Genomic DNA, 27,660 nt, shown 5'->3' with positions numbered 1-27,660 from the left:
TTCCACAAAGTTTTTTTGAGCTTTATAATGCCAACAATATAGATCGGTGATTCTTAAACTTTTTCCTCATGACCCTTTCCTATTTTGAAAAAATATGGGGGAACCCTCAAACCATTTTTCTTTATATTTATTGTATATTGGTGTCTTTCAGTTAGTTGACTCCTGACAACTGCAAGAAGTCCCTTAAATTTGCTTGGTGAGATATTGGAAGCAGTTTGCCATTGCTTGCTTTCTAAGTTGTGAGAGAATTACTGGCCCAAGGTCACCCCACTGGCTTTCAAGCCTAAGGCAGGACTAGAACTCAATCATCTCTCAATTTCTGGCCTGGTGTCTTAACCACTACAACTAAACTGGATGTCAATATTTACCTTATTAAACAATTTGCTGCTACTGCTGCAACAATTGTAGCAGTAACAATTGTTCAGTGGAATTTTAATACTGTATTACTTTTCAATAAAGGCTGGCAAGTAATTTTGATTTTGTGGACCCAAGAGGAACTGAGAGAAAACCCTGAGTCCTTAAATCACAATTTAAGAAAAACTGATCCAGATTTTGAAGCCAGTACCTAATCCTGACAATATTTCCTTACCAACAAACCAAAAGATACTACTGATAATCTGAAGTAACGCTGGTAGATTCTCTTCAGTGCCCCATATATTAAATTATTATCAAGATATTTACCTACCCTACATTATTTTACATATTGAACTTCCATGTTTGCACAGGGTTTTTCAGCAATATTGAAGTTACTTGAGATTTACTGGGGCCGTACAGTTCTTGGTTTCTAAGAAGCATGACAAGAGCCTATCAAAAAATGTGTTAAGTTTTCCCTTGTATTACATTAAGAGTTATAACTGAGAAATGACATTTGGAGAAGTTCTAAGAGCCACATTAACAGTTTTGGAGATGACCACTTTTAATGCTTGGACCTGACATTGTGAATGTTAATTTAATGGCATGAAAGGAGGGAAGTGATTAGCAGTACTAGACAACGCTTGTATTTTTTAGTTCCAGGGAGATAGGGATTTTTTTTTCACTTCAGTCAGAAATTAATAATTCATCAAACTTTGTTCCACTTCAAAGAAGAAACTTTACAAATCTATAAACTATAAGAAAATTATTGGGAATTATTACAAATATTGTTTTATTTAGTCTTTAGAATCATTAACTTCAAGGTAAAGACAATGAAGCAAACATTTTGCCAACTCCATTGAAAAAAAATTGCAGAATGGTGTCGTCATAGCCAGCCTTTTGAAAAGTCTCTAATATTCCCCTTTTTAAAAAATTTTCTCTTTTTTATGGAGCTGGAGACTGTCCTTGTGAGACTGCTTGTCACTCCTTGTCTATAGTGAAGCATCTGATTTGAACCAAAGAAATGAGTGTCCATCATTGAAGAGCCATCTTAAAATGGTGATATGCCAAATCCATAATTGCGAATAACTGCAGGCTGTAGAATTAAAATAAATTCAGAGTGTCATATGTTTCTCAGGAGCCTGCTTATGTGCCAGATAGAGAAACAGGATGCTGGAGAGAGCACTGACAAGAAATATAACATCAAACCATCGGTGGTAGAAGTTAAACTGTAATTCTCCTAAAACTTCGGTAATGATAGTACGATATTCTAGAGGCATACTCATTCGAATCAGAAGCACAGAAGATACAAAATACATTCCCTGCAGAGAAGATAAAGGAAACATTAGACTTCCCATTTTCCTCGCTGCTGACATAGCTGGGAGAGCAAAGTTGCTACTCAAATGGGTTAAAATACTCACCATAATCTGTGCCAGCAACAGAACAATAACATTAGAAGACTTGCTACTTGAGATTGCATAGAAAAACTAAGAAAGATAAACACAGAAAGTCAGCTCATAGGCTGAAATGATAACAACATGGCAAACATGATTTAATAAATGTTTTAGAACTAAATTAAAAAGAAGTCACATTCATAGTAATGAAAGATCTTCATGTTTAATGTGACCACCAGCATTAGAACTGCTTGTTAGAAACAATGTAAGGTGTGGTAAAACGTATTTTTCCATTATACATATTTCAGCATACTTCACATTCCATTCCACATTCACCCAGAATCACCTATACAAAAATAATAGTAATAATTTGTCCTCCATGCAAGCAGTCCTGATAATCTTCAGACATGCATTTAAGCGAATACTTAGGTTAACACCCAAGGAACTGCAGAATTTAGATAAAAAATACTGTCATGATTACAATCTATATTTTTGCAAATCCAATACAAATAGCATAGCCCAGGGATAAATGGGACTGTTTAAGTAATAATTATAACATTTCATGTAATTCAACTATAAATAGTGGCATTTGAGCAATGTGCAACTAAACAAATTGCTGATGTGGCAAGATTGGCCAATGATAACGAACACCTTGAGATGATTTCTAGTGTGCATAAAAAACAGCAGCATTTCACTAAGAGCCCAATTATCATTATACAACAGAACTATTATGTATATAAAAAGCATCTTTATATCAGCCTTGTACTGTTAAAACTTATCTAAATGAAAAATGGTAACCTTATGGCAAGCAAATTTCTTTCACTTCTTAATAAAATCAATATCAATGTTTTATTGTGACTTATTAAACAATCATATATTAGAATCATAGAGGGAAACCTTGTTCCCATCTCTGGCCTTAAAAACTTTAAAGTGATGCAAAAAACACATCTGCACCATATCTGAACTACTGTAATTTGGGTTACTACAGGTCTTAATACTGCACATCTCTATAAGGCTGTAGATCAAAAGCTAGGAACTTCTCAGAATAACAATACTAAAACAAACTCAACTTTGTTGCTACTTCCTGCAGTGATTCCGTATTTTTGACATTTACAATTCAGTCATTATCACTTTTACAGACAGATATATTAATATCTACTCTTCTTTACTACAACACAGTTCGTATAGTAAGATTGCATTCAGGCTTACCTTTGTGAGTGTTATTAATAAGCCCCTGATAGAGGTGACAATAATTATTCCAACAAGAATAAATGAAATATGCTGGGACCAGAATTTTACCTGTAGTAATAAAGACAGGAAATGGTTAAACTCTCAGAGATACAGATAAGTACACTGACCATGTAGGACATGAAAGGCTATTTAACTTCAGTTGCTATTTATGTGCACAGAACCTTTTGAAGAGTACAAATAGTCCTTGTTTAACCACCATGGTGATGAAAAGGTAACTTTGTAACTCAAGGCTGTCAAACTCCTGGCCCAGGGGCCAGATGCATCACATGCTGCCCACACCCCGTTTAGCAAAGGGGGAAAAAAGTCCTGATAAGTCACATAATGCTGCCATGACAATGTGAGTTTGACACCCCTGTTGTAACCAGTCCTCAATTTCCAACCTTCACAGGTCTGTAAAGCAAAGGAAATAAGACTATAAGCACAGTCACAGATTCACTTAGTGACCAAGGTGACATCATAATCGTGGGTATTAAATAAGAACTTCCTGTATCAGCAAGAATACGTTCAGAACAAAATAACTGCTAGCACGGTATACAGAAACAGTGCAGAATTAAGGTTGAGCTGTTTAGAACTGTCTCTCGCAACTATAGAATCTTAAACTGTCTTTAAAAGCAAGTTCCAATAGATATTAAGAATTATACAGAAAGATGAATATTGTCTTCTCACAATATATTTATTTATTTAATTTATTTATTTAATCATATTTTTATACCGCCCTATCTCCCGAGGGACTCAGGGCGGTTTACAGCCTAATAAAAACATACATATAAATACAAAATAAAACACCAATTTAAAAAACTTATTAAATAAGGCCGAACATTAAAAATTGCAATAAAAATAATAAAAACCCTGTTAAAACCAAAGTTATATTGCCTTAGCAGCAGCTATAGACAAATAAATTACCCAAGACTATACTTTCAACAAAAGTTTAGTATTATATTACTAAGCTCTCTATAAAACAGAAATTAAGAATGAATATGGAGATTACTAGGTAGGATTAATTCTAAAAGAATTCTTACATCAAACTGTATCCCCAAATAATTCACAGTAATCTCAATTCCTCTTGTTACTGGATCTGTTTTTCCAACTCGGTCAAATACAATATTTATTGTTGCCTGAAGAGATGAAAAAGAAAAATATAATAGATATTTTCACTAAAACTATTGTAAAATATACACATTTATCCTTCATAGACGTTTCTGTATGAGGAAAAATGTCCATTTTTGCTTAAAATGTGATTGTATTTATAATCAACAAACCACATTTTTAAAAAAAAATAGGGTTTAGAAAGTGTTTTTTTATTAAGCACATATTTTGTCACACAACAAATTATAAATGATTGTAGCAACAGCAGCTTTACATACCATAAAAGTTTTCCAGACACAGTAAATGGAGAAAAAATAGCCCAGAAAGTTGAAATATTTCCCTTGGAATGTTTTAGAATATTCTATTCTTTCCTGTAAATACATTTTTTTCAGAGAGAGAAAACATTTCGATTTATTATTTTAAACTAGCATATGGTTTTATAGTCAGTACAGATCATTTCTACAGATAGTTTAGCTTCTTAATAGATAATGAATCTATGGAATTGCAAAATCAACATTTGTCTAAAATAAATGAACTGAAATTACAGAATACATGAACAAAACCAAATTTCTAGTGTTCTAGGCCTGCCTTTCGAGTCACAAAATACAATATCTATTTCTGGAAAGTTTCAATATGCAGAACATTCATGAGGAATGTTCTGTATAGGAATTTTTTTCTATAAACAGACTTTTTAAAAAAAGTTGTACAAGCCTTTGATATTAAAAAAAAATAGACCAGTATCATAAAGTCATAACATTTTTCTTGGCTCATTTAATCTATATTTTCCAGGTTTTGTCACATTTTCTCTCATATATCAATCCCAGTTACCCACCCATCAGATTTGGGAACAATGCCCTTAGTTTGCACCTTGGTAGCATGCAAATCAACTGTTTCCAAGAAAAGTTGCCGACTAAGTTCTTCTAAAGCATCAATTTCTTGCTGGATGAGTGTCAAATCTTAAAACCAAGATAGTCAAGCTCAAAAACATAAATAATTTTGAAAAACATATTTCTTTTTTCAGTGAAAAAGATTTTATCCCCCAAACCCAAAAATCAATTGAAAAATACTATATCTTTTAATATTTTTTTAAAGTTAAAAAAGGGGGGAAAAACAAAAGCACATTTTATACTGTATACATGTATCAAATCTTGCCTGTAGAAAAGATATTAGTGTATCCATTGTGATGAACAGATCAATAAACATCTGAAAATATATTTCAAATTTTATTTTATTCTTTAGCACATAGTAAATCCATGATTTTCTAGATCCATTTCAATTTCATTCAAATTGGCTCAGAATTTACCTCAATTATGCTACAGAATCTTTCCTGAGCAATAGAAAACAGGACAATGCAATCTTGTTGATTTCCTGGCTTTCTAATTAGCTTTTAAAACAATTGACTATGGTATCCTTATGGAATAAGCTTTTGAAGAAGGAATATTATTTTATATTAATTAGGTTCCTATTTGATAGGCGGTTGCCACAAAACATTATAAGGGAATAATTATTACATAAATAAGTAGGTTTCATTTAATCCCTGATTTTATTTAATGTATACCTGAAATAACCCAAAAACATTATCCAGGGAATGGACACTAAAATGATCTGTAGATTATTTAAAGTAGGGCAGACATTTAATGTCCTGAAATAGCAACAGCACTTAGACTTATATACTGCTTCACAGTGCTTTACAGCCCTCTCTAAGCAGTTTACAGAGTCAGCATATTTCCCCCAACAACCTGGGTCCTCATTTTATTGACCTCAGAGGGATGGAAGGCTGAGTCAACCTTCAGCCGGTGAGACTCAAACTGCCAAACTGCAGTTAGCTGGCAGTCAGCAGAAGTACCGCAGCCTGCAATACTACATTCTGACCACTGCACCATCACAGTTCATACTGAAATGTTGAAATAAGAATATTTAAAAGAAAGTCTCTTTCTATCTATGCATATCTGTTCAGGGATTTGGATAATTTCTTTTCAACAATGAAGTTAGTTGGCTATACAGAGAACAACTGACTATAAGTAAAATGAAAGTTCTTTCTTGGTTATTAAGCACCATTCTGCAATACCTTCCCTAAGGAGGTGCACAGGGTACTCATATTGCAGCAGATATTTTCTCCCCAGGCATTTTATATATTGGCTTTAATTTGAAGCGCCCAAATGATACAAGATGAATGACTATGGGGGATGTTCTTATTTATTCAATTTTTAAAAAAATCTGTGGCAACTTTATTAGTACCTTAAGCCTTTCATTAGGAAACAGAAAATGCCAAGTATAGGTAGTCCCCAATTCATGATCGTAACTGAGCCTGGAAATTATGGTTGTAAGTTGTGATGGCTGTAAAGCGGATCACCATGTGACCAGATCCACTTTTATGACTTTTGCTGCAGGTTAAGCATACAAAGTGGTTAAATGAAACCACTGTTCACAATGGGCCAATTTTTCCTGGAAACCGGAAATGCCAGTTTTTCAGCTAAATCACAGTCATGTGACTACAGTACATTGCAAACGAACCTAAAAGTGGGCCAGTTACTGAGCTCCCTAAATGCAGTCACATGACTGTAGGAAAGACACATAGGAATTTCTAAACTGGATTGTAAATCCCTTTTGTGGGATTAATTGGCTATCCATTATTGCATGCTATCAGTTATATAGGTGGCCATGAAAGTGTCCTAGCAGATTAGATGTCAGTGCTTAATACTTACCAACTTGGATTGCTATTGTTCTCTTCAAGTATATGATCTCAAAAAACTGAAAGTAAGGTAATTTACTACAGCCCATTAATAAAATACTCTACATTTTTTTTCATTAATTGTAAAAGGAAGGCCTCCATATGCAAATAAAGGATACTTTCACTGCCTGGTGAAGATGTTGTGACACTTTTTATAATTCCCCAGAAACCAGTGGTTTTGTTGTGCACTTCCCCTCTCTGGAACATGTTTCTGTGAACCATTGCTATCCTGGTTGGGAGACAAAGTTAGGAATGTAAAATCATGAAATATCCACTAGTGTCAAATCACAGCTAATCTTTAAATATTCGTATTTTTATGTTTCATAAAATCTGGCATTCAAAATTTAAAGGAACATTCAGAATTCCATTCAGAAAGAAATCAAACAGGTATTATGATTTCCATTTGGTGTAGAACTGTGCTACTGCTCATGCTATTATATCAAAGTAAAAAATGCTTCCAATTAAGAATAAACTACATTACATTCTATGAATTACACCTACATGTATTCATTACTGGAGGTGACTCATTTAAATCAGGGATATTCTAATGAATTATTCTTAAATTAGATCTAACCCTTAACCTTGCTAGCTGGTAATAAAAAAGTTGAACTTTTTTAAAGTATCAGTCAAGAGAACATCCATATTGTTCTTCAAAATATATTATATTAAGTAACACAGTTTAATTGAAGTTTAATACTACACTATAAATTTTAAACTCTAAACAGAATACTAATCCCAGATAAGTACACTAAATACACAAATAGAGATAAAATTTGAATCTGTACTTCACACATATTTCATCCATACTTTTATTGCTGTCATATGATATAAATTATCATTCAATAACAAATAATTTTATGTTGGACACTAAGACGCTCTAATGTCTTTATCTTACCTTTTCTTTTTGCTGATGATCATGTCCATTGTCTGGAGGAGTCGACGTTCTAGAGATAGAATATCAGCATCTGTGACATTCCTGTAATAGATGTATACATCTAGAATTATTCCTATGATGTCTAGAACAGTCTCTTCCCAATTCTAGATATTCTCTGATTCTTCTCCACTAATTGGACTATAACAAAATTGATGATGATGCAAAACAATGATGTATTTAAATCTAAAACCTGTATTATTGAGGTAAAGAAGATAGGGACAATTATGAAGAAATCTGTCCTGAAAGTAGAAGAATAAGCAACAATAATTAAGATTAAAATGACATTATAGATGATAGAGATAGACAGACAGATGGATTTTAAAACTACTTTGAATCTCTTTTGAGGAAGGGAGATTTACCTGAGAAAATAAGACATATAGGTATATGGACAATTCACTGCACCAAAGCCAGAGAGCAAGGCCATGAGGGTCACCCCAATCACTCCTACCCTACTGATGAGTTGTTCTATTGATAGAATTCCTGATAAAAAAAAATACCACAAGGTTAATGTCATCATTACATTTACTGAAAACAACAGAAAAGCAGAATCTCACTACCGTATTATATTTACACCATTTTGTTTCAATTATTTAGACATTCCTTCCTAAGAACTCCCAAATATGTTTGCAATGGGGCAAAACATATATGCATTTAACAGACTACTTTGCCCCCAAAAAAGCAATAATTAGAAAAAATGAACCATAACTTTTAATATAGCTGTCATAATCTTGGAATTATTCTGAATTAAGTAAAAAGCTTCTTCAACTGAAAATGAGTATTCACAAATAGTGACTAATTTTCCCTAGTCAACAATGCTTCCTTTTGTTTTATGCCAAACTAAAATACATAGTAAACTGAATGGAAGCAGATAAAGAACCCAGGTTGTTGTGACTTCTAATTTTATTTTCAGTGAAAGAGACATAATACCTTGTAAGCCACACTTGAAAACTGGCAAAGACAGCAATATGGTTCAGTTCACTGTAGAACTTCTCACTGAGTCTGAGTAAAGCTTATTGATAACTTTGTTACCTCAAATGGCAATTGGCATATATGAAAGTGAAACTAACTCCACAAGGTCTATACTTAATCCTTTTCACAGACTCCATGTGACATTTTTAGATTGCTGTATACAGTTAACTACATTAACAATGTACAGTTGCAATGTGGAAAAAAGCTGATAGCCTTTCAGACTATTCCAATTTAAATTTGCATTCCAGAATAAAATAACCTCAAAATTAGTTGGCTATTCAAAAAATTGCTATTTTGACAAGAAAGTAGAATATGTTATTATGGGGAACATAATTACCATTATGCTCTTTTATGTCCTCCTTAATTCTAAATAATAAATGAGGTTCTTTGAATGAGTCATTGAAACTATTCTACAATTCATTCTTTTTTCCATGGACTTGCTAAATATATTCAGTAGATAATCAAATAAAAGAAAAAGAAACACCTTTATAAACATATTTGGATATAGGATCCCTGCTTTGATAGGAGTTTAAGTATTCAGAATGAATAAAATCAAGGCTTTCAAAGTCAGAGTCCTTAAATCTGGGAAGACAAATCTAATTCTGTTCTCAATCGTTTGTTCAGAAGTAGTTCATAAGTTCGGCCAGAGAATTCATCATCCAACAAGGGAACAGTGACCTCCACTGTGGAGTAAAGATATTATTATTCAATGCCACTGTCTATGTTTCAAAAACAGATTTACTTAAGATTAAAAGCCTCATTCTCAAGCAAATAATGCACAGTCGTAACTTGTGAACAAAAAGTGAAATTTGCGAGTAGTATGAATCTACAATTTGGGTGTAACAATGTAGCAAACGATGTCTAGTTATATTATGTAACTTTGAATTGTAATTCTTTGAATGAGAGTGGTCCCAGTACTGACAATATTTTAATCTCAACCATGCTTGTTCTGCGCTACTAAAACACTGATTTTAAAACTTAATTCTGCTTCGGGAGCTCACTATGAATTTTGGTTTCTTACTTCATTTGATTACATACCAATATAACTGAAAAATCTTCCGAGTCCTTAAAAATGGTGAAACAAGAAAAGCCAGAATACAGTAAATTATAGTCTTTGTTAAACTTAACAATGTAATTATCTATTTAAAAATAACTCTTTTTACAAACTAGAGCTCCCTTCATCACGTGCAAGCAAATGTTAGATATAGTGGGAATTCCAGTGCTTTTGTTCTGATCCCTATTAATACATGAAATATTGGGCATGAAGTGTTCCAAATCATATTATATTCTATTATTGCATCATGATTATTTGCACTTCCAACTTGTGCATTACTAACATATGTGGATATATTGTTATCCAGGGAGGCCAGTGCACGCAGTAGCAGCAGAGGGAAGATGGTGAAAGTCAACTGGGATGTTGCGGGGTGGGGAGCAGCAGTGGTAGGAAATGATGGTGTATAGGGGGGACAAAAATGCAGAGATGTGAAGAAATAGGCAGGTGGGGTGTCACTAAGTGGTGAGATCATATGATGTATCACCTAACAACAACTCTGTTTAGTAATGGAAATTCCACTCCCAATTATGGTAATTAAGCAAAGACTACCTAGTACAACCAAGCCAAACCACAAACATGTTCATTTTTTTTTTTGTTTTTGTTTTATTTGCATTTATATCCTGCCCTTCTCCAGAGACTCAGGGCGGCTAACACTATATTAGCAATAGTCTTCATTCTATTTGTATATTTATATACAAAGTCAACTTATTGCCCCCAACAATCTGGGTCCTCATTTTACCTACCTTATAAAGGATGGAAGGCTGAGTCAACCTTGGGCCTGGTGGGACTAGAACCTGCAATAATTACAGGCAGCTGCTGTAATAACAGACTGCATTAGCAGCCTGAGCCACAGGCCACAGGCTCTCAAAACACTGTAAGAAGAGCTTTTTTGCACTCACATCAGAAGCACTGAGGCACTTCCAGGTTGAAAGGATTAGCCGGTATCATCACCATTGCCCTAGGAATGCCCGGTTGGGGGCTCCTTTCATATCCCCAGCAGGAGCTGGAATGAAGGAGCTGCCCCATGGCAGCTCTCGGATCTCAAACACGGGCTTGCTAACCTCTTGCCCAGCATTCCAACCACTCAAGCCACTGTGCACCTTGCAAGAAGAGCTTATCAAACACCATAGCCCAATGGTTTGAAGCGAGCCTGGTTTTCAAAGCCTTATGGAAAACTAACAGGGTCAGGACCATCAATTTTGGGATGTATTCTGTTCCAAAAGGCAGTCACAGCAACAGAGAAGGCACCTGAAGTTCCCATCTATAACTGCACAGATTAAAAAAAACAGCCAGATGTGCATTTATAAGTTAATGAAATAATAAAACTCACCATGTTTTGGACTAAGGATAGGAAATGGATCTCCCAGTTTCCAGAAGAAATACATAAATATTAGCCAGACAACACAGGCAAAAAGAAGTCTATGTCTGTGTACTGAAAGTGATATAAAGAAAATTAAGATTTTATGTTAATTACATTGAAAATATTATTTAAACATTATAGTGCCAGTGTAATTTTTATTTTCAAGATTCATGATACTTACACAATCGAATGTTGCTCACAACAAAATAACCAATATAAAAGGGCACCATGAACACCAGAACAAGCAAAATCACGCAAAGATTTAATTTCCAATGGAAATACCGAGAGCTGGAAGTAATAGAAGGATTGATCACTAATCATTGTCACAAAATAATTCTAGCTTTATTTTTTGTCTATTTTCATACAGTAAGCAATATCTGCATAAAATAATCTGAAAGATTTTCGGTTATAATCAAATATAGTTTTAGAAATATGCACACTAATAGACTGTATACAAAGTTATACATTAAATGTTCTTGTCAAAATTATGTAAATTATTGATACAGTTATATTTGATCTCTTTTCTATAAGTTAATTTAAAAAAATTCAAAGTTATATAGTTTTTCATTAGTGTAATTTCAGGAGAAGCCACATTTTTGGATATATGTTATTTGTCTAAAAGCATGCATTTTAAGCTTTAAACTCAAAAAAGCATGTAAAGGTTTTCATCAGTGTACTTCAGAGGGCAAGTGTTCATTAACAAGCAAAGATACTTTAGTAAATAATACATAAACTATTGAGGAAAGTATGTCTTCACTGAACTGGAATTATACAAATAGAATTATGTGTATTTGGGGACCATACATATTTTGGCATTTGCAGATACTGCTTGGAAAGCTTCGTAATTTTAGATCAGAGAACCAATAATTTATTTATACCATTTGTGGCAATTTCTTTAATGTGTCTTTGCCATTAGGAATGTTGCCAGTACTTAACAGCAAACACTTCTGAAAAGAAACAAATTAAAAAACAGCCTAGCCATCATTTTTCTACTTGTTTTAACACCCAGCAGCATATTAATATTGTATATACTCACTTATGTTTAAACAGATTAAAACAATAAACGGTCATGAAGCCACAAATAAACAAGCAAATCTATCAATTATACTACGATCTCAGTGCTATGTTATGCAGTTGGATGTTAGTGTCATCTTACCTGCTGCTTAGGATGCCTAGAATCTCAAAAATGATAAGTTCAAACATGGTGCATGAAAAAGCAAAGGTTACAGAGAAGACAACCTGTACAACATACTGCCGAACCTGTAATAAAGCAAAGATAAACATTTTAATGTAATTTTTATGAAATTATTATGGGTGTAATGGACATCCATAACAAAAATAAAATGACTATCCTAAAATTAAATATATACAGGATGATATATCTAAGCACGTATTTGTTGAGATAAAATATGTCCTAATAATATATTTACATTCCCAATCTGAACATTTTTATGTTAAAAAAGTTTTTTTAAATGAAAGTATAAAAGATTTATTTCCCTAGCATTAATTTCTCTGGATGACTGTTTTCATATGGCAGAATTTTTAAAAATCTTAAAACATATCTATTTTAATTTTTTTAACAATTCTCAAAAGCCTTCTGTACAAGTGCAGTTCATGAATTCTTACAAGGCATGTAATTTTTTTACCTATTCTATATTAATGGTTTTACTTTTAAATCACAAGGAAGTTTCAATTAGAAGTCAGTGTTCTGATTAATTCCTAATAGTCCAGTTGCTGTTAGCCTTGTGCATGGCACTAAAGATGTAGCTGTTCCTCTAGATCAGTGTAAACTTGGTTTTAAGATTTTGACTTCAACTCCCAGAGTTCCTCAGCCAGCTTTGCTGGCTGAGGGACTCTGGGAGTTGAAGTCCAAAAGTCTTAAAGGGACCAAGTTTGGACACCCCTGCTCTAGATATTTGGCTAGGAAAGTTAAGTAAGCTCTTCCAGCTAATACTATTTTTATGGTAAGATGAAATTTATTTTTCCAATCATAAAAATTCCAACTTACAATAAAACCTGCTGTTTTTACTATTGGTTTTAACTGTTTAACTGTTGTTGTAACTATTGACTTTTAACGTGTATGTTGCGCAAATAACTGCTATTAATTTATAATTTAACTTTCTCACCTCATAGTCTTTGAAGAGCTGGCGCATGAAGAACAACCATCCAAATCCGAAAAACAGCACCTGCAGAAGCAAATAGAAAGAATATCATCAGTAATTGTAAACTCAGTGCTTGGAATAAACACGTTCATCATCTGACAAAAATTAAAAGTATTTTATATTTTATAGATATTTTATAAAAATAAAATATAAAAATAATAAATTAAAAAGAAAACAAAAAAGCAAATAAACTCAAAGGACAGGCTCAATGGACCACTAGGTCTTTTTCTGCCATCAGTTTTGTATGTTTTTAATAGGTAATGGCTAGAATGCTATTTCCAAAATGTGGAAATCTCAAAGCATATTAGCTAACGTATGAAAGATGCTGGGTTGTTTTTTTTGTTGTTTTTTTTTTTTGTTTTGTTTTTTTTTTGTTATGAAGGTAAAATAATCTGATAAACTGAAACGTGTGTGTGTGTGTGTATTTAACTGTTGGATAAATGAATTATTTGCTTTAACCATGAACATTTTAAAAAATCATTGTACCAAAATGTAGTTATATTTTCCTATTTAAAAGCCCATTCTGAACCTAAGGAAAGTTAAGTGTTTTGTAGAGACTGCGTAAATATATATCTGGGTCATAAAAATATTTAACAAAGAAAATAAAAAGGATACAAACAGAACAAAATTTCACACCAGGCTCGTATCTCATTGTTATTTACATAGCATTTATAAAAAATAAACTTGCATAATGCCATCTTGGTTCTTGGAACTATTTCAAATCCTAGTATGGATGCTGGGTATTTTACAACAATGCTACATTCTGTATGTCTTGGAGAATATTATATTTAATCATTTAATTTTTAAAAATGCAGCATGCAAAGAGAGATATTAGTATATAGGTAATCCTTGATTTACAATTGGCTTCTTAGTGGCTGTTCAGTTATGATGAACATTCCTAGGGCTGTGCCCCTGGTGTAATTTTATCTTTATATTGTTATTTATTAAAGAAATGAGATCTCAGGATACAGGTGTTTCTGAAAGAAAACCAGGAGATACCTTGCATATTTTCTAAAATGGAAACTTAATCATTCTTTGCTTTTGTTTCTTCCTTCCAGCAGACCTTGAAAGATATTTAAATCTAGCTATCCTAAAATTACAGAATTACAAAATTACAGAATCAGTATTTGGGTTTTTTTTTCCTTTATCAATTTTACCTTGAGTTTCATGATCTTAAAATTATTGAAGAAAGATATCAATGTAAAGATTAATACCGACTTCTTTGGAGAGAAATAAACTTCTAAACAGTTTCACAAACTTAAATTGCATCAGAGTGTAGAGCTCAAGATCCCAACCTGTTCCTACTAAAACTTTGTACGTAATTCATAAAGATTGCTAAGAATTGCTGCTACAATTAGAATTATTTTTTAATATATTAACATACATAAATGCAAATTTATTTATTTATTTATTTATTATTTTGATTTTTATACCGCCCTTCTCCCGAAGGACTCAGGACGGTGTACAGGCAAAAATAAAACAGGCAATACAATGTACAATTTAAAATGCAAATTAAAAAACTTATTTTATAATTAGCCTAAAAAGTTTAAAATATATAATAAACTAAAACCCCATTTAAAATTATTAATAAAAAAATTAAAATCATTAAAATTTAAGCCAGCCCCGCGCGAATGAAAAGATGTGTCTTCAGTTCGTGACAGAAGGTCCGAAGGTCAGGTATTTGGCGTAAACCCGGGGGAAGCTTGTTCCAGAGTGTGGGAGCCCCCACAGAGAAGGACCTTCCCCTGGGGGCCGCCAGCCGACATTGCTTGGCGGACGGCACCCTGAGAAGTCCCTCTCTGTGAGAGCGTACGGGTCGGTGGGAGGCATGCGGTAACAGCAGGCGGTCCCGTAAGTACCCAGGCCCTAAGCCATGGAGCGCTTTAAAGGTCGTAACCAAAACCTTAAAGTGCACTCGAAAGGCCACAGGTAGCCAGTGCAGTCTGTGCAGGAGCGGTGTTACGTGGGAGCTACGCGTAGCTCCCTCTATCACCCGCGCAGCTGCATTCTGGACTAACTGAAGCCTCCGAGTGCACCTCAAGGGGAGCCCCATGTAGAGAGCATTACAATAATCCAAGTGAGAGGTAACGAGCACATGAGTGACTGTGCACAAGGCATCCCGATCAAGGAAGGGGCGCAACTGCCGAACCAGGCGAACCTGGTGGAAGGCCCTCCTGGAGACGGCCGTCAAATGATCCTCAAACGACAGCCGTTCATCCAGGAGGACACCTAAGTTGTGCACCCTATCCTTTGGGGCCAATAACTCGCCTCCAACAGTCAGCTGCGGCTGCAGCTGACTGAATCGGGATGCCGGCATCCACAGCCACTCCGTCTTGGAGGGATTAAGCTTGAGCCTGTTTCTCCCCATCCAGACCCGTATGGCTTCCAAACACCGGGACAGCACTTCAACAACTTCATTGGGGTGGCCCGGGGTGGAGAAGTACAGCTGGGTGTCATCAGCGTACAGCTGGTATCTCACCCCGAAGCCACTGATGATCTCACCCAACGGTTTCATATAGATGTTGAACAGGAGGGGCGAGAGGATTGACCCCTGCGGCACTCCACAAGTGAGGCCCCTCGCGGTCGACCTCTGCCCCGTCAACACTGTTCGCATCGGTCGGAGAGATAGGAGGAGAACCACCGATACACGGTGCCTCCCACTCCCAATCCCCCCAACCGGCGCAGCAAGATACCATGGTCGATGGTATCAAAAGCCGCTGAGAGGTCTAATAGGACCAGGGCAGAGGAGTAACCCCTGTCCCTGGCCCTCCAGAGATCATCCACCAATGCGACCAAAGCTGTCTCCGTGCTGTATCCGGGTCGGAAGCCGGACTGGAACGGGTCTAGATAGACGGCTTCATCCAGGTATTGGGGTAGCTGTCGCGCCACAGCACTCTCTACAACCTTCGCAACAAAGCGAAGGTTGGAGACTGGACGATAATTGCCCAAAATAGCTGGGTCCAGGGAGGGCTTCTTGAGGAGGGGTCTCACCACCGCCTCTTTCAAGGCGGCAGGGAAAACCCCTTCCAACAAAGAAGCGTTGATAATCCTCTGGAGCCAGCCTCGTGTCACCTCCTGAGTGGCCAGTACCAGCCAGGAAGGACACGGGTCCAGTAAGCATGTCGTGGCGTGAAGCCTCCCCAACAACCTGTCCATGTCCTCGGGAGCCACAGGGTCAAACTCATCCCAAACAGACTCAACAAGACGTGCCTCCTCTCCCTCGCTTGGATCATCCCAATTTCGGTCCAGACCGTCCCTCAGCTGAGCGATTTTATCGTATAGATAACCACTAAACTCCTCGGCTCGTCCCTGCAAAGGGTCATCCCGCACCTCCTGATGAAGGAGGGAGCAGGTCACCCGAAACAGGGCGGCCGGGCGGTTATCTGCCGACGCAATGAGGGTGGAGGCGTAAGAACGCCTCGCCTCCCTCATTGCCACTAGGTACGTCCTAGAATAGGACCTAACTAGTGTCCGATCAGCTTCGAACGACTGGACCTCCAGGTGCTCTCTAGGCGTCTTCTCCGGCGTTTCATCTCCCTCAGCCCCTCGGAGAACCAAGGGGCCGAACAAGATCTGCGCCGGGTCAGAGGCCACAAAGGCGCGACACGGTCCAAGCCCCCAGCCGCGGCCTGTTCCCAGGCCACGACTAGTTCCTCAGTCGTGCCGTGGGCCAGATCCTCAGGGAATGGCCCAAGCTCTGTCAGGAACCTCTCGGGGTCCATCAGGCGCCTGGGACGGAACCAACGTATAGGTTCCGTCTCCCTGCAATGGTGAGTGGCGGTTCAGAAGTCTAGGCGAAGGAGAAAATGATCGGACCATGACATTGGTTCTGTTACTAAATCATCTAATTCCAGATCATTTAACCACTGTCCAGAGATATAAATCAGATCCAGCGTGCCTCCCCCCATGTGCGTAGGGCCATCATTTACTCGAATCAAGTCCAAGGCCGTCATGGAAGCCTGGAACTCCCGAGCTGCCGTCGATAACAAGCCGGCTGATGGAAGGTTGAAATCCCCCATGACTATAAGTCTGGGGGTCTCAACCGCCACAGCGGCAAGTACCTCCAACAGCTCAGGCAGGGCTGTGGTCACGCAGCAAGGAGCCAGGTACGCGATCAACAAGCCCAACTGATTCCTATGGCCCCACCGCACATAGAGGGATTCACAGCCGGCAATCTGAGGAACAGTGGCCTCCCTCGGCTCTAGATCTTCCTTAATAACAACCGCCACCCCCCCACCCCTACCTTGGGCCTCGGCTGATGAAATAACTGCTATTAATTTATAATTTAACTTTCTCACCTCATAGTCTTTGAAGAGCTGGCGCATGAAGAACAACCATCCAAATCCGAAAAACAGCACCTGCAGAAGCAAATAGAAAGAATATCATCAGTAATTGTAAACTCAGTGCTTGGAATAAACACGTTCATCATCTGACAAAAATTAAAAGTATTTTATATTTTATAGATATTTTATAAAAATAAAATATAAAAATAATAAATTAAAAAGAAAACAAAAAAGCAAATAAACTCAAAGGACAGGCTCAATGGACCACTAGGTCTTTTTCTGCCATCAGTTTTGTATATTTTTAATAGGTAATGGCTAGAATGCTATTTCCAAAATGTGGAAATCTCAAAGCATATTAGCTAACGTATGAAAGATGCTGGGTTGTTTTTTTTTGTTGTTGGTTTTTTTGTTTTGTTTTGTTTTTGTTATGAAGGTAAAATAATCTGATAAACTGAAACGTGTGTGTGTGTGTGTATTTAACTGTTGGATAAATGAATTATTTGCTTTAACCATGAACATTTTAAAAAATCATTGTACCAAAATGTAGTTATATTTTCCTATTTAAAAGCCCATTCTGAACCTAAGGAAAGTTAAGTGTTTTGTAGAGACTGCGTAAATATATATCTGGGTCATAAAAATATTTAACAAAGAAAATAAAAAGGATACAAACAGAACAAAATTTCACACCAGGCTCGTATCTCATTGTTATTTACATAGCATTTATAAAAAATAAACTTGCATAATGCCATCTTGGTTCTTGAAACTATTTCAAATCCTAGTATGGATGCTGGGTATTTTACAACAATGCTACATTCTGTATGTCTTGGAGAATATTATATTTAATCATTTAATTTTTAAAAATGTAGCATGCAAAGAGAGATATTAGTATATAGGTAATCCTTGATTTACAATTGGCTTCTTAGTGGCTGTTCAGTTATGATGAACATTCCTAGGGCTGTGCCCCTGGTGTAATTTTATCTTTATATTGTTATTTATTAAAGAAATGAGATCTCAGGATACAGGTGTTTCTGAAAGAAAACCAGGAGATACCTTGCATATTTTCTAAAATGGAAACTTAATCATTCTTTGCTTTTGTTTCTTCCTTCCAGCAGACCTTGAAAGATATTTAAATCTAGCTATCCTAAAATTACAGAATTACAAAATTACAGAATCAGTATTTGGGGTTTTTTTTCCTTTATCAATTTTACCTTGAGTTTCATGATCTTAAAATTATTGAAGAAAGATATCAATGTAAAGATTAATACCGACTTCTTTGGAGAGAAATAAACTTCTAAACAGTTTCACAAACTTAAATTGCATCAGAGTGTAGAGCTCAAGATCCCAACCTGTTCCTACTAAAACTTTGTACGTAATTCATAAAGATTGCTAAGAATTGCTGCTACAATTAGAATTATTTTTTAATATATTAACATACATAAATGCAAATTTATTTATTTATTATTTTGATTTTTATACGCCTTCTCCCGAAGGACTCAGGACGGTGTACAGGCAAAAATAAAACAGGCAATACAATGTACAATTTAAAATGCAAATTAAAAAACTTATTTTATAATTAGCCTAAAAAGTTTAAAATATATAATAAACTAAAACCCCATTTAAAATTATTAATAAAAAAATTAAAATCATTAAAATTTAAGCCAGCCCCGCGCGAATGAAAAGATGTGTCTTCAGTTCGTGACGGAAGGTCCGAAGGTCAGGTATTTGGCGTAAACCCGGGGGAAGCTTGTTCCAGAGTGTGGGAGCCCCCACAGAGAAGGACCTTCCCCTGGGGGCCGCCAGCCAACATTGCTTGGCGGACAGCACCCTGAGAAGTCCCTCTCTGTGAGAGCGTACGGGTCGGTGGGAGGCATGCGGTAACAGCAGGCGGTCCCGTAAGTACCCAGGCCCTAAGCCATGGAGCGCTTTAAAGGTCGTAACCAAAACCTTAAAGTGCACTCGAAAAGCCACAGGTAGCCAGTGCAGTCTGTGCAGGAGCGGTGGGACCTACGCGTAGCTCCCTCTATCACCCGCGCAGCTGTATTCTGGACTAACTGAAGCCGCCGAGCGCACTTCAAGGGGAGCCCCATGTAGAGAGCATTACAATAACCCAAGCGAGAGGTAACGAGCGCATGAGTGACTGTGCACAAGGCATCCCGATCAAGGAAGGGGCGCAACTGCCGAACCAGGCGAACCTGGTGGAAGGCCCTCCTGGAGGCGGCCGTCAAATGGTCCTCAAACGACAGCCGTTCATCCCGGTGGGCACCTAAGTTGTGCACCCTATCCTTTCGGGCCAATAACTGCCTCCAACAGTCAGCTGCGGCTGCAGCTGACTGAATCGATGCCGGCATCCACAGCCACTCCGTCTTGGAGGGATTAAGCTTGAGCCTGTTTCTCCCCATCCAGACCCGTATGGCTTCCAAACACCGGGACAGCACTTCAACAACTTCATTGGGGTGGCCCGGGGTGGAGAAGTACAGCTGGGTGTCATCAGCGTACAGCTGGTATCTCACCCCGAAGCCACTGATGATCTCACCCAACGGTTTCATATAGATGTTGAACAGAAGGGGCGAGAGAATCGACCCCTGCGGCACCCCACAAGTGAGGCACCTCGCGGTCGACCTCTGCCCCCGTCAACACTGTCTGCGACCGGTCGGAGAGATAGGAGGAGAACCACCGATACACGGTGCCTCCCACTCCCAATCCCCCCAACCGGCGCAGCAAGATACCATGGTCAATGGTATCAAAAGCCGCTGAGAGGTCTAATAGGACCAGGGCAGAGGAGTAACCCCTGTCCCTGGCCCTCCAGAGATCATCCACCAATGCGACCAAAGCTGTCTCCGTGCTGTATCCGGGTCGGAAGCCGGACTGGAACGGGTCTAGATAGACGGCTTCATCCAGGTATTGGGGTAGCTGTCGCGCCACAGCACTCTCTACAACCTTCGCAACAAAGCGAAGGTTGGAGACTGGATGATAATTGCCCAAAATAGCTGGGTCCAGGGAGGGCTTCTTGAGGAGGGGTCTCACCACCGCCTCTTTCAAGGCGGCAGGGAAAACCCCTTCCAACAAAGAAGCGTTGATAATCCTCTGGAGCCAGCCTCGTGTCACCTCCTGAGTGGCCAGTACCAGCCAGGAAGGACACGGGTCCAGTAAACATGTCGTGGCGTGAAGCCTCCCCAACAACCTGTCCATGTCCTCGGGAGCCACAGGGTCAAACTCATCCCAAACAGACTCAACAAGACGTGCCTCCTCTCCCTCGCTTGGATCATCCCAATTTCGGTCCAGGCTGTCCCGGAGCTGAGCGATTTTATCGTATAGATAACCACTAAACTCCTCGGCTCGTCCCTGCAAAGGGTCATCCCGCACCTCCTGATGAAGGAGGGAGCAGGTCACCCGAAACAGGGCGGCCGGGCGGTTATCTGCCGACGCAATGAGGGTGGAGGCGTAAGAACGCCTCGCCTCCCTCATTGCCACTAGGTAGGTCCTAGAATAGGACCTAACTAGTGTCCGATCAGCTTCGGAACGACTGGACCTCCAGGTGCTCTCTAGGCGTCTTCTCCGGCGTTTCATCTCCCTCAGCCCCTCGGAGAACCAAGGGGCCGAACGAGATCTGCGCCGGGTCAGAGGCCGCAAAGGCGCGACACGGTCCAAGCCCCCAGCCGCGGCCTGTTCCCAGGCCACGACTAGTTCCTCAGTCGTGCCGTGGGCCAGATCCTCAGGGAATGGCCCAAGCTCCGTCAGGAACCTCTCGGGTCCATCAGGCGCCTGGGACGGAACCAACGATAGGTTCCGTCTCCCTGCAATGGTGAGTGGCGGTTCGAAGTCTAGGCGAAGGAGAAATGATCGGACCATGACATTGGTTCTGTTACTAAATCATCTAATTCCAGATCATTTAACCACTGTCCAGAGATATAAATCAGATCCAGCGTGCCTCCCCCCATGTGCGTAGGGCCATCATTTACTCGAATCAAGTCCAAGGCCGTCATGGAAGCCTGGAACTCCCGAGCTGCCGTCAATAACAAGCCGGCTGATGGAAGGTTGAAATCCCCCATGACTATAAGTCTGGGGGTCTCAACCGCCACAGCGGCAAGTACCTCCAACAGCTCAGGCAGGGCTGTGGTCACGCAGCAAGGAGCCAGGTACGCGATCAACAAGCCCAACTGATTCCTATGGCCCCACCGCACATAGAGGGATTCACAGCCGGCAATCTGAGGAACAGTGGCCTCCCTCGGCTCTAGATCTTCCTTAATAACAACCGCCACCCCCCCACCGCTACCTTGGGCCCTCGGCTGATGAAATGCTCGGAAACCTGGAGGGCACAGCTCAACAAGGGGAACCCCACCCTCTGGACCCAACCAGGTCTCCGTAATGCCCATAAGGTCCGCGGACTCCCCCTGAATAAGATCGCAAATCAGGGGAGCTTTATTAACCACGGACTGGGCATTACATAACATCAGCCGAAGATCCAAGCTCTGAAGATCATGGCCGCCCGAGGAACGGGTAGGAACTGGGGGGCCGGAGCATGTGATGCTTTCAGACATCGAACACGTGCTCCCAACTCTTGATACGCCCCCCCCCTCCGTCATATCTGCCTCTCCCACTTACCGTACAGATCGAACAACCCTCTAGTCCTGGAACAGAGCCCTCCCCCCCTGCCTTCAGACCAGATGAAGTAGTGCCGCGAACAAGTACAGGGGCTGGATCCCTCCCCGACGGGTTCTCTCCCCCACCCGTCAAATCCCTCCCCCCCACCCTCCCCTTAAAATTCCCATTAAAACTCCCCTTAAAAAACCGATTAAAACAATTAGTTAAAAATCCCCTGAGTCTCCTATTTTTGGCATGCCATCTCTCGGGGTTCCAAAACCCGTCCTCAAGATGGGCCCTCGATAATGTGGAGGGCCAAACCCGCGAGAGAGGGGAATCTCGCAGGGCAAGAAGGTCAGCCGCTGTAAATATCCGCATGATAAGAGTCCGGCAAGCAGACCCATCCTGGACCTGTCAAGATGAAAATTGACACACCAGTAATTCTGGGTGAAAGACAGACGAGATATAGTTCTTAGGTGGTGGATGAAAAACCGTCATGATTAAGTCAGAGCACCAACCCCTCATATCCAATCCCGAGGGGTGGTCTATGGACGAGGGGAGGGGGAAAAGGATGAAGTCCTACAGTAGTCAAGCTAGGATTGTCCAGGACCATCCTCAGTTCACCCCACTGGGGCCAAAGATCTTCAAAAGGTCCCCTTGCAGCCAGCCCATGGGCGTCCTCTAAGATGATAAAAGGCGCCCACATGGCCCGTAGTCGTCCTTCAAGTTGACAAAGAGGCCGAAGCACGTGCTTACTACAGACCAGTTGCTCTAACATCTGTAGTCATGAAAACCTTTGAAAGGCTAGTGCTTTCCTACCTGAAATCCATCACGGATCCGCTGTTAGACCCCTTGCAATTTGCATACCGAGCAAATAGATCAACAGATGATGCTGTTAATATGGCTCTGCACTACATCCTACAACATCTTGAGTCTCCAAAGACCTATGCAAGGGTCCTTTTTGTAGACTTTAGTTCAGCATTCAATACCATCATTCCAGACATTCTTCTAACTAAGCTAAACCAGCTACAGGTACCGGAACAGACTTGTAAGTGGATCACAAGCTTCCTAACAAACAGGAAGCAGCAGGTGAAGCTAAGCAAGATCACATCAAATACCTGTACAATTAGCACAGGGGCCCCCCAAGGCTGTGTGCTCTCCCCACTTCTCTTCTCTCTGTATACCAATGACTGCATCTCCAATGATCCATTTGTTAAGCTACTGAAGTTCGCAGATGACACAACAGTGATTGGTCTCATTCGAGACAATGACGAATCCGCATATAGACGAGAGGTCGAACGACTAGCCTTGTGGTGCAACCAAAACAATCTGGAACTGAACACACACAAAACCGTAGAAATGGTGGTAGACTTTAGGAAAAACCCTTCCATACTTCCACCTCTCACAATACTTGACAACACAGTATCAACAGTAGAAACCTTCAAATTTCTGGGTTCTATCATATCGCAAGATCTCAAATGGACAGCTAACATCAAAAACATCATTAAAAAAGGACAACAAAGAATGTTCTTTCTGCGCCAACTCAGTAAGCTCAAACTGCCCAAGGAGCTGCTGATCCAATTCTACAGAGGAATTATTGAGTCTGTCATTTGCACCTCTATAACTGTCTGGTTCGGTTCTGCAACCCAACAAGAAAAACACAGACTTCAGAGGATAATTAGAACTGCAGAAAAAATAATTGCTACCAACTTGCCTTCCATTGAGGACCTTTTTACTGCACGAATCAAGAAGAGGGCCGTGAAAATATTTGCAGATCCCTCGCATCCTGGACATAAACTGTTTCAACTCCTACCCTCAAAATGACGCTATAGAGCACTGCACACCAGAACAACTAGACACAAGAACAGTTTTTTCCCGAAGGCCATCACTCTGCTAAACAAATAATTCCCTCAACACTGTCAGACTATTTACTGAATCTGCACTACTATTAATCGTTTCATAGTTCCCATCACCAATCTCTTTCCACTTATGACTGTATGACTATAACTTGTTGCTGGCAATCCTTATGATTTATATTGCTATATTGATCATCAATTGTGTTGTAAATGTTGTACCTTGATGAAGGTATCTTTTCTTTTATGTACACTGAGAGCATATGCACCAAGACAAATTCCTTGTGTGTCCAATCACACTTGGCCAATAAAATTCTATTCTATTCTATTCTATTCTATTCTATTCTATTAATGGGCCGAGCCGCTCCACCGACGAGGCGCCTCTCTCCCAAAGTCTGGGGGGGCAAAGAACTCAAAAAGCCCCCACAGACGGCCATAGACGTCCTCTAGGTGATAGGGAGGGCGTCCCCTAGGCCCATGGACAACCTTCAGGGTGGCAAAGAAGGCGACCATCGGGCCTCTTCGTGGCCACTAAGCCAGGCCGCCAGCTGGAGTAGGCCACTCACCCGCCGGGCCTGCTGGGTCATGCCACCGGCCCCAACTACTGGGCCAGTTCGCCGGACCCAGCCGCCCACCAACAGGCTAGGCCCTCCCCAGACCGGTCCAGCCAGGCCGCCGCCATCGCCGCCACTGCCGACAGCACCGCCGCCACCGGGGGGAGAGAGCTCCAAGGCTCCTCCCAGAGCAACGGCAGGCCAGGCCGCCGCCGCCACCGAAGAACTCGGCCGCCGCCGCCGCTGGAAAAGGCCAGGCTGCCCACACCACCGACACCGCAGTCAAAGGGGCGAGGGGAGAGGGCTCTAAGGCCCCTCCCAGAGCCGAGCCGAGCCAGGCCACCACTGCCGCCGCCGCCGCTGGAAAAGGCCGGGCCGCTGTCGCCGTCGGCCATATCACCGCCAGAGGGAGAGCGCTCCGGGACTCCTCCTGAGGGAACCCGGAGCCGCCCCGCCTCAATCCGCCCATCCTCCGACCCGTCGCACTGTCCTCTACCCGGGCGGGGGGTCCAAGCTGTCAAAAAGACCCCCCCGACCCGGTCGGGTCCAAAATAGGCCCGTCGCCGCAACAGCTGTTCAGCGGCGCGGCGCCATCTTGGACATGTACATGTATTAGGATTGTGCATAATTTATTAAACTACATTTATTAATTTAACTGAAATTTATATTAAATGATATATGCTTAATAGAATTCTTGAAAAGCAGCCCTTCAAATCCAGGACTGAACAAACTGTTCACCTTTAGTATAGAATATCTGATCTCAATATATAATATTACACAGAATGGGGAAAAAATTGCTAATCAATGTTCTGCTACATGTTTGTCTTAAACCAGGGGTCCCCAACCGCCATCTGTGGACAGGCACCAGCCCGCGCAAACAAGCGAAGCCTCATCTGCCGGATACAGGCAGCACACAAAACCACACCCCTCCAGTCAATGGAGAGAAAAACCTCTCTCCATGGAACTGATCCTTGGTGCCCAAAAGATTGGGGGCCACTCTCTTAAACCATTTCTACAAATAGCATTTAAAACATATTTTGCTGTGCCTGCATTTGTAACACAATTTTTTATAATAAACCGGGTGTTGTTATATATAGAAGTTTTAGGCTTCACCAATGTTTTTATCCATGTATGTAATTCAGAGAATGTTGTTTATGAATACCTACCTGAAGAGCTTATAGAAAGACAATACTTTTGATTACTCTGTAAACTTTAAAAAATCCTGCTTTCCTTCACCAAAAGTGAAAGCTCAGTCACTTTCCCTTTTTATGAGCAGCAGATAAATTACAAACATATCAAGCATCTGTTCCAAAGATCATTTTTCTTAAAGCAAACTGGATTAAATGGGATACATACATAATTTGCTTGTGCAATGCATTAAACCGTGCCAATAGGCATGTACGACCGGGCTCAAATTATACTAATTCGGGCACTAACATTCTAATTTTCTAGAAAATGCCTAAATGTTTAAAAAGGTGGAAGGACAGAGAAGAGGATGACCAGCACCTAAGCAGGTGGACTCGGTAGTGTAGTGATGTAGTGCGCTGTTGAAAGACCTGAAAAAGGCTTAGCTAGGATCATCATGGAGAAGATTTATGTGGTTGCTAGGAGTCCAAAACTATTTGAGAGCACATAATCACCCTTGTGAGCCCAGGCTTTACAGTTCATAATGGCTTAAGATGTCTTGCAACCAAGCCCTCAAAATTGACCCAAGGGTGCTTTTTTCCCAAGAGTCAACTAGACTTTGTTTTTCTTTGAAGACCTTTCACTTCTCATCCAAGAAGCTTCTTCAGTTCCGACTGGATGGTGGGGAATGGAAGGATTTATACTCCTTGCAGACAGCCAGTCATTTGCATCCCTTGAGAGAATCGTTGAGGCTACCTGGAGGTTTATCTGTGGGGTAAGCACCTCTGTGACAACCATGACCCGGATGACTGAGAATCTTCACAGACATCATGGCTCAACATTGAGCACACCATCATGGCTCACTTAATCACCGTTCACCACGTCACACTAACCCAGCCAGTTAAGAGGACGCCAGGCCTCCGCGCATTTTCCGAGGCCCATTTCGGATGCAGCCCCAATACTTGGGTCAGGCATTATTATTAATTCCAGACAGATTATTAATTCACCTGACACCCCCCCCCCCCGACGCTCGATAACTCTTTTAAAAGAAAATAAAGCAATTTCTAAACGAAGAGCCGAAGTTCCCCACGCCGGAACTTAAGGCCCGGACTTAACAGGGGTTGTGCTCGGCTAGGGGGAGGGAAGCAACCAAATTCGCCATCCCACCCCCCCACCCCCCGGTCGTTCCATGCAAGGCCAGGCCTTCCCCTATATCCGGAAGCAGGACTGCCCCTCCTGCCTGGCTTCTCCCGCCTTTCGCTGCCTAGCCTGACGCGGGACGGAGAAGGCCGGTACCTGGGAGATGACCATAATGCTGGAATCGATCAAGAAACTCATGGTGCACAGCCCGTCCGGGGGGGGGGCGGGATGCCTCTCCCCCCAACGCGACTCTTCAGCCGAGCTCCCGCTTTTCCTGCAGAAGGGAGGCTCAGCCCCACCCCCATTCGCTCCCTCGGTCCTGAGGCGAGAGCTTGGATGGGTTTGCAGAGATAGGAAACTGGAAGAGCAGCCCGAGCCTTTCTCTTTGAGAGAGAAAGAGAGCGAGCCCCCGTTTGCTCCGCTTGTTGTTTTGCGCGTTGTTGGTCTGTCTTCTCTCTCCCTCCCTCCTCAATTTATTCCTCCCGGGAAGATTCAGGGAATTGATGAGGGGAGGGGAATCCCAAAGGTGCTTTTTTCCAAGTGGCAATTATTTATTTTTGTCATACAGTATATATAAGCATAAGCATGAAATAATTATACAATATATAAACATATATATGAGTATGTAATAACTATATAATTGGATATAACGAAGGAAAACAATAGGACGGGAACGGTAGGCACGTTTGTGCTCTTATGCACGCCCCTTATTGGACTTTCTGGTTTTACGGTAGGCACGTTTGTGCTCTTATGCACGCCCCTTATTGGACTTTCTGGTTTTTCTTTTAAGACGTTTCGCTTCTCATTCCAAAAAAAAAAGCTTTTTCAGCTC

At 40.5% G+C, this 27,660-nt stretch overlaps 1 protein-coding gene across 2 annotated transcripts; it reads right to left on the bottom strand.

Moving 5' to 3' along the window:
• Positions 1-891: 891 nt before the first annotated feature.
• Positions 892-27,140, bottom strand: GPR89B (G protein-coupled receptor 89B). Of its 2 annotated transcripts, XM_058185711.1 has the most exons (14): positions 26,985-27,140; positions 17,591-17,650; positions 12,287-12,390; positions 11,312-11,418; positions 11,101-11,202; positions 8,107-8,227; positions 7,709-7,789; positions 6,933-7,042; positions 4,950-5,038; positions 4,361-4,453; positions 4,016-4,111; positions 2,955-3,044; positions 1,773-1,838; positions 892-1,673 (listed from the first exon to the last, which is right to left on the bottom strand). In XM_058185711.1, exons 1-14 carry the CDS (start codon positions 27,024-27,026, stop codon positions 1,467-1,469), a joined length of 1,368 nt encoding a protein of 455 aa, XP_058041694.1. In that variant the 5' UTR covers positions 27,027-27,140; the 3' UTR covers positions 892-1,466. The 2 variants fall into 2 exon arrangements, with proteins under 2 accessions (XP_058041694.1, XP_058041696.1); XM_058185713.1 differs by lacking the exons at positions 17,591-17,650; positions 26,985-27,140 and adding an exon at positions 13,257-13,408.
• Positions 27,141-27,660: the final 520 nt, after the last annotated feature.

Source organism: Ahaetulla prasina, chromosome 5 (assembly GCF_028640845.1).
Source record: "Ahaetulla prasina isolate Xishuangbanna chromosome 5, ASM2864084v1, whole genome shotgun sequence".
Taxonomy (NCBI): domain Eukaryota; kingdom Metazoa; phylum Chordata; class Lepidosauria; order Squamata; family Colubridae; genus Ahaetulla; species Ahaetulla prasina.
Note: the sequence above shows the minus strand (reverse complement) of the source record. Positions and strands in the feature narration are given on the sequence as shown.